The sequence below is a fragment of the Gambusia affinis genome, linkage group LG01 (genome assembly GCF_019740435.1).
Source record: "Gambusia affinis linkage group LG01, SWU_Gaff_1.0, whole genome shotgun sequence".
Classification (NCBI taxonomy): Eukaryota; Metazoa; Chordata; class Actinopteri; order Cyprinodontiformes; family Poeciliidae; genus Gambusia; species Gambusia affinis.
Genome location: NC_057868.1, coordinates 41,242,368 through 41,254,480, shown reverse-complemented (window position 1 = coordinate 41,254,480; position 12,113 = coordinate 41,242,368). Strand labels below are relative to the sequence as shown.

Sequence of the window (12,113 nt, the reverse complement as noted above, 5' to 3'; positions counted from 1 at the left end):
GACAAACAGGTTTGACTTTTAGAGGATCTGCAGCCCCACATGCTGGGAAGGAAACCACTGATAACTGGAGGATTTTAACTGGATTTTAACCAGAAAGGAACCAGACAGGAGTTTAAAGTAGACCAGACATCGCTTTTACTACAGAGAATCGTTAGGGATTTTAAACTAGTGGACTGTTTTAGAGCCATGGATCCTGGAGAGGAGGGCCACACCTGGGTCAGAGGTGGTGGCTCTAAGGCCTCTGGTATTGATTATTTCTTTATAAGGGATTGCGCCCTGACCGATGCTAGATTGTCACCGGCTTTCTTGTCCGATCTCCTCCTTCTGTCCTGCACGCTTTCACTCCCTTCAGGTGCGACGACCAGGAGAGGTCTGTGGAAACTCAACCGCTCCCTGCTGGAGGACCAGGTTCTGGTCGGCCAGAACTGGGAGCGGTACCGCGAGTGGCAGACCCTCCAAGACCTGTACGATTCAGGACCTCAGTGGTGGGAGATGGTGAAAGGCAGGACCGAGAGTTTCTTCTGACAAGCAGTAAAAATAAAAAGACAAAAGAACAAAGATGCATGATGGGGCTGCAGAAAAGACTACAGAGATATTAGTTTTTAAACCAACAGGGATTTTAATAAAGAAATAGAAGTAAGAAAGGAAACGAGCATTTTATTGGTAATAAAGAGAAAGGGGCCCTGCGACAGACTGGCGACTTGTCCAGGGTGTACCCCGCCTCTCGCCCGGGACGCAGCTGGAGATAGGCACCAGCAACCCTCCCGACCCCATTTAGGGAAGAAGGGTGTAAAGAAAATGGATGGATGGATAAAGAGAAAGGGAATAATTTTAAATAGTAGAGAAATAGAAGGTGAGAAATGTACCAGATACTGTTTTCAGAAAAAGGCTTGTTGGTGAGCGTCTGGTGGCCGGGCTCAGCCCGAAGAGAAAACATGGGTCCCCCCTCCCATGGGCCCACCACCTGTGAGAGGGGCCAAAGGGGTCGGGTGCATTGTGTTATGGGTGGCAGCCGAGGGAGGGGGCCCTGGCGGTCCGATCCTCGGTTGCAGAAGCTCTTGGGACGTGGAATGTCACCTCTCTGGTGGGGAAGGAGTCGGAGCTAGTGTGTGTGAGGCTGAGAGGTTCCAGCTAGAAATAGTCGGTCTCATCTCGATGCATGGCTCTGGTTCTGGAACCAGTCTCCTTGAGGGGGGCTGGACATACTTCCACTCTGGAGTTGCCCAAGGTGAGAGGCGTCGGGCAGGAGTGGGCATACTTGTTGCTCCCCATCTCGGCGCCTGTATGTTGGGGTTTACCCCGGTGAATGAGAGGGTAGCCTCCCTCCGCCTACGGGTGGGGGGACGGGTCCTGACTGTTTGTGCTTACAGGCTGAACGACAGTTCAGATTACCCACCCTTTTTGGAGTCCCTAGAGGGGGTACTGGAGAGTGCTCCACCTGGGGACTCCCTTGTTCTGCTGGGGGACTTCAACTCTCACGTGGGCAACGACAGTGAGGCCTGGAGGGGCGTGGTTGGGAGGAATGGCCCCCCCGATCTGAACTGGAGTGGTGTTCTGTTGTTGGACTTCTGTGCTCGTCATGGATTGTCCATAACGAACACCATGTTCAAGCATAAGGGTGTCCATATGTGCACTTGGCACCAGGACACCCTAGGCCGCAGTTCGATGATCGACTTTGTGGTTGCTGAGGCAAAAACTTGAACGTGGGAGGAGTTTGGAGAGGCCATGGAGAAAGACTTCCGTACGGCTTCGAGGCGATTCTGGTCCACCATCCGGCGTCTCAGGAGGGGGAAGTAGTGCAGCACCAACACTGTCTACAGTGGGGATGGTGTGCTGCTGACCTCAACTCAAGATGTTGTGGGCCGGTGGGCAGAATACTTCGAAGACCTCCTCAATCCCACCGACATGCCTTCTATTGTGGAAGCTGAGCCTGGGGACTCTGGGTTGGGCTCTCCAATCTCTGGGGTCGAGGTCGCCGAGGTGATCAAAAAGTTCCTCGGTGGCAGAATTTCTTGACCAGGGTGAGAATCTCGGTCATCCAGGAGGGACTCAGAGTAGAGCTGCTGCTCCTTCACATCGAGAGGGGCCAGTTGAGGAGCATCTGGTCAGGATGCCTCCTGGACGCCTCCCTGGTGAGGAGTTCATGTCCCACCAGGAGGAGGGGAAACCCAGGACACACTGGAGGGACGATGTCTCTCTGCTGGCCTGGGAACACCTTGAGATTCCTGGAGGACCTGGAAGAAGAAACTGGGGAGGGAAGACTGGGCCTCCATTCTGAAGCTGCTGACGCCACGACCCGACCTGGATAAAGGGATGGATGGATGGATGGAGTGTAAATATCTATTTCCCTATATTCCTGTGCAGTCTGACCGTTTGTTCAATAACTTTGGAGTTTATTTTAACGTCATACAAACCAGAGATGAATTACAGCAGATTTTATCAGACAGTGAAGTAAAAACCTTTAAAGAATCGGTTCTTGTTTAACTTTCTCTGAATCTCACAGAAACACAAAAGGATCCAGCGATTTAATGTCCAGTCATGTTCAAATTAACGTTCACAGCGTTACTTCCTGTTTCTACCAGCGTTACTTCCTGTTTCTACCAGCGTTACTTCCTGTTTCTACCAGCGTTGCTTCCTGTTTCTACCAGCGTTACTTCCTGTTTGTCGTCAGACAACGTAGCTTCTTGAAGAAAAGACGACCATTAACCTCGGGACGTTTGGGTTTCGTTCAGAGCTGCGTACTTCAATCCAGAACATAGAAAACTTCTCTGCGTATCTAGAGACGTAGATCGGGTCGTTTCTCCAGGACTTGCATAATGTGGGTTGTCATGGCAACAGCTCTGAATGTAAAGGTGTAGTCAAAGTAAAGGAACGTTTTGCTTCATTCTCATATGGTCGAGTAGATCCATGTTTGCATAAATATTTTTAATCCACTCCAGATGTTTCCTCGTCACAGATCGAGTCGTTTGTTTCGTTTTACAGTCAGTAACATTAAAACCATCCCAGCTCTCAGGACTTCACACATTTGATTCACTGCAATCTTTTCTTTAATCACTTTGCTTTTTAGGATTCAATCACCTGAAGCAGAAGTTTGTTTTTATTTGGTAAAATCTGCATCATGGCAAGAACAGAAAGCAAATTATATGAAAAACATGGAAAAGTTTATAAAACCTTGTGAAAACCTGCAGAACTGTGTTGGATTTATCATTCAGCTGCTCAGGACAGAAACCTGTTCACACGTCAGGAGCTGCTATGAAGAAACAACTGATTTGTTTGGGGCAGTTGGAGATGAACCAACATGATGTTTGATCACCGTTCCTGTCAGGATGGGAGTTGGACCCAAAGGTAGGAGGCTGAGCTGATTTTAAAAAACTAAAACTTAAAGAAACATGGAGAATTCAGTGAGTCAGAAAAGAACAAAAATGATAACAGGAGGAACCAGAATGGAGCGACAGCCGGGTTTAAATACTGAACCAACAAATGAGCTGAGCTGATTGGCTAACGAGCTGCAGGTGTGAGGAGAGAGGGAGAATGGGGCGAGCGAGAACAGCAGGAGAAACAGGAAATGAATCTGAGACTAAAATATAACTAGAAACAAAGAATAAATAAGAATAAATCAAGTAGAATCACTGAGAAACTAAAGCAGGATAGAAACAAGGCTGGAGAGTTCAAGGCAAGAAACTAAAGAACACGACAATAATGAACCAATGAAACGATCAGAACAACCCAGATCCACCAGACAGGTAACCAGGTAACCAGGTAACCAGGTAACAAACCAACCTGTGGCTGGTTAGCGGTTAGCTTATCTCTGCCAGGGTGGGGAAACACTGAACTAAATAACTGAATGTCTTCAGATTTCAGTTTTGACTCTTTGCAGTTTGTTATTGCTGACAGATAAAGTTTATGTTATTGCTGCACAGGGAAAAAGTCTGCGTATATTTATGAGAACTTAAACATGCTGAGTTATCCGTTAAATATGGCGCCACACATTTATGATTTATTCATGAGACCCTGGTCATTTACTGGGTTTTATGTCTCCATTAAACTTCCAGTCAAGCTTCACATTATTACTGCATGAACTCAGGGTTGAGTAATTTAACATATTAATTATTATTATTGCTCAGCTGTATTATTGCTGTCTTTACTATCCAGGTAAATACTGAAGATCTGAAGGAAACTCTTCCAGAGGACAGACTTGCTCCGTCTTGTTCCTGTGCAACATGTAGAGACAAGATTAAAGATGTAAAGACAGAAACAGAGGAAGGTCTTTCTTTATTCTGGCACAGGAAACTGTTGAAGTTGACCAACCACAGCAGGTTGCTCCTTTTATGGTTGCTGTGACTCAGAGGGAGGTTCTCCTTCTGAAGATGTTTTGGTGCAGAACAAACATCTTCACTGTCTGATAAGAGTCTCAGTATCTAGAGTCACCATGACAACGATCAAAAGTTTCCTTTCAACTCACATTACTCACATTGAACCGACGCAATGATCATTGTGGTTTTCACTCACAATGTCTGGAAACATCCGGTCCGTGACTGTTGGATCTACATCACTCTTCCAGGTTTTACCATCATGTTTTTGTTACTTTGGATGAACAAAGTCTTCATCGGATCCTGCAGGATGTTTAGCGGCTCCACGTCGTCTCCACTGAAGTGTGAAAGTAAATGTGTTTTTGTGCTTGTTCTTCAGATTGTGAAGTCTTTTCTGACTGCTCTGCTGTGGGTTGTCTATGTGTTATTTGACGGTGATTGGTACGCCTGCTGCTGGAACGGCCTGTCTGGACCACAGAACCCATGAGGAGCAAATCATTGTTGATGACCTGAAAAATTATTCAAAGGTGAGTGGCATCATTATTATTTATGCACAAGGTTAGAAGTGATGGACTTGTATATTTTTGGCAGCATTATTAAATATTTACCACCATTTGCTTCACAGATAGGGTTAGGGTTCACAGTTCCCCTGGATTGGCAGACCGGGGTGGTGGTCCCCCTGTTCAAAAAGGGGGCCCACTTTAACTTCAAAGGGACCGATACAGTCAGTTCCAGTAGAAAAGAAGGCCGGCTTGAAGAGGCGCAGTCGAGCTAAAGGCAGGTCAGCCATTTTAGGGACTGTAGGCCTCGCCCTCCATCTTTGACAATCGGTGCAGGTTCTCTGATAACGCCGAATTGCTTCTCTACCTTTCAGGATCCAGTAATGGCGCCGCAGCTGGGCAAAGACTCGCTCTGGCCCGGGATGCCATAGCCGACGGTCACAGTCCTGGATGAGTAGCTTGGTCACTGGATGAGAGGGATCAAGAACCAACGGATGAAGGTTGCAGAAGGGTAGATCTTCGGCACGACGTAGACGGCCACCCACTCTTATCAATTCCCCACTTTCATCTAGCTCTGGAGACAACTTTAAAAGACGACTACTACGTTGAACTGGTTTCCCTTTGGATAGAAGGTAAAATTCATCCGGGAAACTCTCTTGTTGAGCTCTCTTTATCAGAAGCATCTCTGCTTGACGGTAGCCCTCAGCAGTGGGACAACTGTCCTTGGCCGCCCCATGAAGCTCTTGTACTGTTGCATCCAGAAGCTCATGCCAGGTGTCATACTGATTCATGTAGGCTGAGGGGGCAGATGTGATGGCACAGAAGGTTGATCTGCGAAACTCAGAGGCATCTGGGGGGGTTTTCAAGTTATCAGATTGGTCTTTCAACCATTGTTCTCAAGGTAGATGTAGGATGGGAGGACCTTGACTCCATTGGTTTGGTCTTGCTAACCCCTGTAGTGTTTTGCCACGTGTTATGTCATCAGCAGGATTTTAGGCAGATTCCACATAGCGTCAGCTCTGCAGATCGGTCAACTCCTGGATCTCAGCAATGCGTGTGCCCACAAAGACTTTGAAGCGGCAGGATTCCGATCGCAGCCAAGTGAGCATCGTGGTAGAGTCTGTCCACATCACTGTCTTCTCAATATGTAGGGAGAGCTCACCCTCAAGAAGCTTAGAAAGCTGGGCTCCCATAAGCGCTGCACATAGCTCCAGCCTTGGAATGGAGTGAAGACGTTTGGGAGCTACTCTGGATCGAGCCATAAAAAAGGACACATGTGCTTGATCATTCTCTCCAATCATTCTAAGATATGCCACAGCACCGTAAGCCTGCTCTGATGCGTCACAGAACACATGCAGCTCTCTCCATTTCGCCTCCCAGGGTACATCCATGGGTAGGTATGGTCTGGGAAAACGGATTTCAGGAAGGAACTGTAGCTCTTGTTCCCAAATATCCCACTGTTGAAGGAGGTCAGGTGGTAGCTGGGGGTCGTCCCAGCCCCGATTCTTATCCCACAGACGCCTGACTAACATCTTAGCTCTGGTGATGTTTGGTAGTATGAATCCCAGTGGATCGTACTGACTGGCTAGTACTCTGTAGATGATGCACATGGTCGGAGCCGCATACTGGACTGGACGATGTTTATAGCCAAGCATGTCGGAAGCGAAGTGCCAGCTAAGACCCAGGGTTGATTCTGGGCTCTCTTTTACTTTCCGCAAGCCAGAGCTCAGCACTGTCTGATCGGTCTTCTTCTGATAAGTGGCTGATGGCACATGGCTTGTTGCTGGCCCAGGATAAATCCAGCTGATGACAGTAGAGCTCTTAGTTGGTCCACTAATTCTCTGGCCTCAGTGGCTGTTGGCACACTGTGGAGACAGTTATCCACATAAAAGCATCTCTCTATAAAAGTTCTCACCTCCTCTCCTGGCTGACTGTGGTCTTTGGCATGGCGTTGCAGAGTAAATGTGGCACAACATGGGCTGCAGGTGTTGCTAAAGAGTAAAACCTGCCACTCGTACACTGCAGGTGGTTCCCCATACTGTAGGTTGCGCCAGAGGAAGCGCAGAAGAGGGCGATCTTCAGGTAGTAAGCGGACCTGGTGGAACATATCTTTGATATCACCACTTACTGCCACAGCATGCTCACGGAACCTTAAAAGGACCCCAAGCAGAGAGGAACCGAGGGTGGGGCCAGGAAGGAGATAATTATTCAGGGTTTGGCCTTGGACTTGAAAGGAGCAGTTAAATACTAACCTATGCTTCCCATTGTGGCTGACAAGGTGGTGAGAAATATACCATTCTTCATCTCCTTTCTTTAGCTCTTTAACTTCCACCCTCATCACGAAGCCAGCCTTTATCAGTTTGTCTATTTCTGACTGGTAAATCTCCGCTTTCTTTGGGTCTTTGCGAAGCCTTTTTTCAACTCCTCTCAGGCTGCCTTAAACTATTTAAGGGTCTTTTGAACACCAATGCTGTAAACGGCCAAAATGAGGTGAAAATAGGACCTTCAATCCAAAATGGCCGACTTCCTGTGATACTTGCACTATGACATTAATTGTAAATTCTGAGCATCTTGGTGAGCTCTACAACTGTACCAAATTTTAGGTCTCTACAATGAAGTAAGGGAATAACAAAGGGTCCTTAAAAATTGCTAGGTGGCGCTGTTGAGCCATTTTTTTTGCAATTTTTGTGACAACCTTAAAATTCAAAATTTTTAAACAGCCCGTCCGCCAAGTTTGGTGAGTTTTTGAATATGATAAAGCCCCCAAAAAGGCCTCCAAAGAGGGGGGCAGAAAAATAATAAAACAATACAATTACAATAGGCCTTCACAGTGCTTTGCTGCTTGGGCCTAATTATCCTAATAATTATTATTCATTTTTCTACTAACAATAACAGCAGTGCTTAGCCTGGCGTGGGGCCTAGTAAATCTTGGCCGCCCACCAGGCTTATAATACCCTGGGGGAAACCCTGAAGTGGACATTTCCTGGTTCAAGGGAAATGAGGCATTCATATTTTATTTGTTCTGCCTTATATTAAGAGGTATAGGTTCTCTAGATTTCACTAAGGTTCTTTAAAGTTTATTGTGGTGACTAAATAGTTGGTTTTCTTGTTACTTCATTTTAATAAAGTTAGGCTGAATTATTTTGCCTAAAATTCTGTTTGTCTGGGTCAGATTTGTCATAAACTGGGTCATTGGTGCCGCACACCGATGGTGGTACCAGACTGATATTGAAACCAAGCACCCTCCATTTTAGTTTTCTCACATACAGTGGTTAAAGGTGCTACAAACATATGACATATATTCTTTTATGCTGTCTGTCAAGTCTAGCATAAAGGTCCTCTGATCTCAATAATCAGTCTGAGTCTCTATGAAACAGTTTGTATGGATTATCAGTAACCTGAGGCTACTGTCCAGGTTCCTAGTTCAGTTTGATCAGTTGTTGTTGTGTAATGTTTCATATTATTCAAAATAGTAGCTTTTAAAATTACATTTCAGCAGAAGAATAACTAGAGGTATTTCTATAGGATGTCGATACTTCCTGTAAATCAGAAACCTAGACTGTTTCCTGTTCACAGTAGAGCCTTAGTATCTTTTGTTCCGACCACAGAGATTCTCTGTTGTTCTCATTACTTCTTGTTTCTCAGCCTTCAGCTGTTGACAGACTTCAATCATCAACCGAAGATGAAGGACTGGTTGGCAAGTTTTCCTCTGAAGAAATTCAGCATCTTCGCCGTCCTCATTGTGGCTTTTGTCTACAATGTCCTGTTTGAAGGAGATGTGCCATGCACCTGCAAAGATGTTGGCAGTGACTGCGTTTTGTATTTGGTTTTACCAAGTTTAATTATTTTTGCCTTGATGATATGGACCGACGAGACCTGCTTCAAAGTATGTAGAATTTGCTGTTCCAGTAGATGTTCCTCTTGTCAGAACGATCAGCAGCAGAACGATCAGCAGCAGAACGATCAGCAGCAGAACGATCAGCAGCAGAACGATCAGCAGCAGAACGATCAAGTACCAAGATGTTTATTTGGTAAACCACTCTGTAGTTCCATTTTCAAAGCCTTTCTTGTTAGCTTGCTGTGGATTCTGTCGGTGTTGATCGATGGAGATTGGGTTGTCTGTTGTTTGAATGACGGTTCTGAGCAACAGTCACAGTTAGCCTGCAAAGAAAAAAACAACATCACAGCCACGGAAAAATTTATCATCACACGACTGAAAAATACATCCAGAGTAAGTGATTTATTTAAATTAATTTTCAGCACTGTGTTGTTGTGAATTAAAATATCTTAGTGTATAAACACTAAATATCCAATAAATCTTTCCTTTCAGTACGTGGGCTTTGGTGGAGTCCTCTTGGTCCTTCTGTTACTAATATTTATTAAAGTATTTGATAAGAAGAAATGCTGCTGCAACTTCTGTAATTGTGACAGAAGGAGGATCTATTACAAGATGGTTCTTGAAGAGAATGAAGAGGTTCTGAAAAATGAATTAAGAGAAGCTGCAAAGCGTGATCTGACTGAAAAAATCCAAAACAGAATACAGCAAGACAAATGGGAGGAATGTTTTGAGGTGGCTGAAGAGATGATTAGAAACGGCTGCAGACCAAAAATTGTTCAAAAAACAGAGCAGCAACAAGATCGTCAACAAGTTCAGCAACTTGTCCCACCACCAGAGCAGCAACTAGACCTGCAACAGGAGCAGCAACCACAGCAGCAGCAACAAAACCAGCAACTGGAGGAGCAACAAGACCAGCAACAAGAGCAGCAACAAAACCAGCAACTGGAGGAGCAACAAGACCAGCAACTGGAGGAGCAACAAGACCAGCAACTGGAGGAGCAACTAGACAAGCAACAAGAGCAGCAACAAAACCAGCAACTGGAGGAGCAACTAGACCAGCAACAGGAGCAGCAACAAAACCAGCAACTGGAGGAGCAACAAGACCAGCAACTGGAGGAGCAACTAGACAAGCAACAGAAGCAGCAACAAAGCCAGCAACTGGAGCAGCAACCAGAGCAGCAGCAACAACACCAGCAACTGGAGCAGCAACTGGAGCAGAAACAAGACCAGCAACTGGAGCAGCAACAAGACCAGCAACTGGAGCAGCAACAAGACCAGCAACTGGAGCAGCAACCAGAGCAGCAGCAACAAAACCAGCAACTGGAGGAGCAACAAGACCAGCAACAGGAGCAGCAACTGGAGCAGCAGCAAAACCAGCAACTGGAGCAGCAACCAGAGCAGCAGCAACAAAACCAGCAACTGGAGGAGCAACAAGACCAGCAACAGGAGCAGCAACAAGACCAGCAACTGGAGCAGCAACAACACCAGCAACTGGAGCAGCAACTGGAGCAGAAACAAGACCAGCAACTGGAGCAGCAACAAGACCAGCAACTGGAGGAGCAACAAGACCAGCAACAGGAGCAGCAACTAGACCAGCAACAAGAGCAGCAACAAAACCAGCAAATGGAGGAGCAACAAGACCAGCAACAGGAGCAGCAACAAAACCAGCAACTGGAGGAGCAACAAGACCAGCAACAGGAGCAGCAACAAGACCAGCAACAAAACCAGCAACTGGAGGAGCAACTAGACAAGCAACAGGAGCAGCAACAAAGCCAGCAACTGGAGCAGCAACCAGAGCAGCAGCAACAAAACCAGATACTGGAGGAGCAACAAGACCAGCAACTGGAGGAGCAACTAGACAAGCAACAGGAGCAGCAACAAAGCCAGCAACTGGAGCAGCAACCAGAGCAGCAGCAAAAACACCAGATACTGGAGGAGCAACAAGACCAGCAACTGGAGGAGCAACTAGACAAGCAACTGGAGCAGCAACTAGACCAGCAACTGGAGCAGCAACAAGACCAGCATCAGGAGCAGCAACCAGAGCAGTAGCAACAACACCAGCAACTGGAGGAGCAACAAGATCAGCAACTGGAGCAGCAACTAGACCAGCAACTGGAGCAGCAACAAGACCAGCAACTGGAGCAGCAACAACACCAGCAACTGGAGCAGCAACTAGACCAGCAACTGGAGCAGCAACAAGACCAGCAACACGAGCAGCAACCAGAGCAGCAGCAACAACACCAGCAACTGGAGGAGCAACAAGACCAGCAACACGAGCAGCAACACGAGCAGCAAACAGAGCAGCAACAACACCAGCAACTGGAGCAGCAACTAGACCAACAACGGGAGGAGCAACTAGACCAGCAACTGGAGCAGCAACAAGACCAGCAACACGAGCAGCAACCAGAGCAGCAGCAACAACACCAGCAACTGGAGGAGCAACAAGACCAGCAACACGAGCAGCAAACAGAGCAGCAACAACACCAGCAACTGGAGCAGCAACTAGACCAACAACGGGAGGAGCAACTAGACCAGCAACTGGAGGAGCAACTAGACCAGCAACTGGAGCAGCAACCAGAGCAGCAGCAACAACACCAGCAACTGGAGGAGCAACAAGACCAACAACGGGAGGAGCAACTAGACCAGCAACTGGAGCAGCAGCAACACCAGCAACTGAGACCGTAACATCATGATGCACTGGAACCATTAGCTTGTCCTGCTGCTCTAAACTGGTATTGCTGGAGGATATTTCACATTTATTGTATTATTATTTTTTAATGGTTCCATATATTTGACCAGTGGTGATTTCTGTCTCATCTATCCATCCTGTAGCTGTGTTGTGTTTATATTTTGGATTTGTAATAAGTGTCTGAGCTCAGGGCTCCTGCAGCTGAACGACTGTTCCTTCAGATTTTCCTTTAAAACAGAAAAGAATCATTTTTTATTTTTTTCATTATCTAACCCTCTTTACTATTAACAACATTTAAGGGAAAAAAATCAAATCATCTTGTCTGTAGCGAGTCTGTGTGAATCCTGGACGTCTGCACAAAGCCTGAATCTCATTGGTCAGTTTACTTTTGGCAGCTTGGAGTTTTTTCTGTAAGATAAAATGAACAAGCAGAGTTTGAATCCTCCCGTAGTTCTAAGATCAGTTTTTCCGTGTTTTTATCATGTGCAGTTCTGGCGAGTCGTTGGTTTAGGAGATGTGTGTGTGTGTGTGTGTGTGTGTGTGTGTGTCATCATTACATCACTGGTGCATTCACACCAGTGATGTAATGATGACAAAACCTTCATCCAAACGTTTCGTGCTTTGATTGGTCCGTTTGTCTCCAGATGTTCTCGGCTGCAGGAGTTTCTCCTCTTTCATTTTTTCCAGAAATGGAATAAAATCCGTTCCACCATCTGAATGTTTCTCTGTGTGAAGCTGCTTTCTGCTTCTTCCCACTGACAACTTTTAACGTTTTG

The 12,113-nt window shown here is 46.3% G+C and overlaps 1 protein-coding gene across 5 annotated transcripts; it reads left to right on the top strand.

Annotated features, from left to right (window-relative positions):
- The first annotated feature begins 4,271 nt into the window (after nucleotides 1-4,271).
- LOC122837334 (putative uncharacterized protein DDB_G0271606) lies at nucleotides 4,272-12,051 on the top strand. Of its 5 annotated transcripts, none has more exons than XM_044127889.1 (7): nucleotides 4,272-4,561; nucleotides 4,690-4,837; nucleotides 4,936-5,091; nucleotides 5,185-5,442; nucleotides 8,456-9,041; nucleotides 9,141-10,385; nucleotides 10,497-10,837. In XM_044127889.1, the coding sequence occupies exons 5-7, from the start codon at nucleotides 8,493-8,495 to the stop codon at nucleotides 10,695-10,697; spliced, it is 1,995 nt and encodes a 664-aa protein (XP_043983824.1). In that variant the 5' UTR covers nucleotides 4,272-4,561; nucleotides 4,690-4,837; nucleotides 4,936-5,091; nucleotides 5,185-5,442; nucleotides 8,456-8,492; the 3' UTR covers nucleotides 10,698-10,837. The 5 variants fall into 5 exon arrangements, with proteins under 5 accessions (XP_043983824.1, XP_043983900.1, XP_043983748.1 ...); XM_044127965.1 differs by having other exon boundaries at nucleotides 9,141-10,496; nucleotides 10,656-10,837; XM_044127813.1 differs by having other exon boundaries at nucleotides 4,275-4,561; nucleotides 9,141-10,607; nucleotides 10,656-10,837.
- Nucleotides 12,052-12,113: the final 62 nt, after the last annotated feature.

Excerpts from the sequence above, each read along its gene's own strand:
- LOC122837334 (XM_044127667.1), top strand. The coding sequence starts at position 8,493 with ATGAAGGACTGGTTGGCAAGTTTTCCTCTGAAGAAATTCAGCATCTTC. Across the intron at positions 9,042-9,140 it reads GACTGAAAAATACATCCAGA|TACGTGGGCTTTGGTGGAGT; the intron begins GTAAGTGATTTA and ends CTTTCCTTTCAG.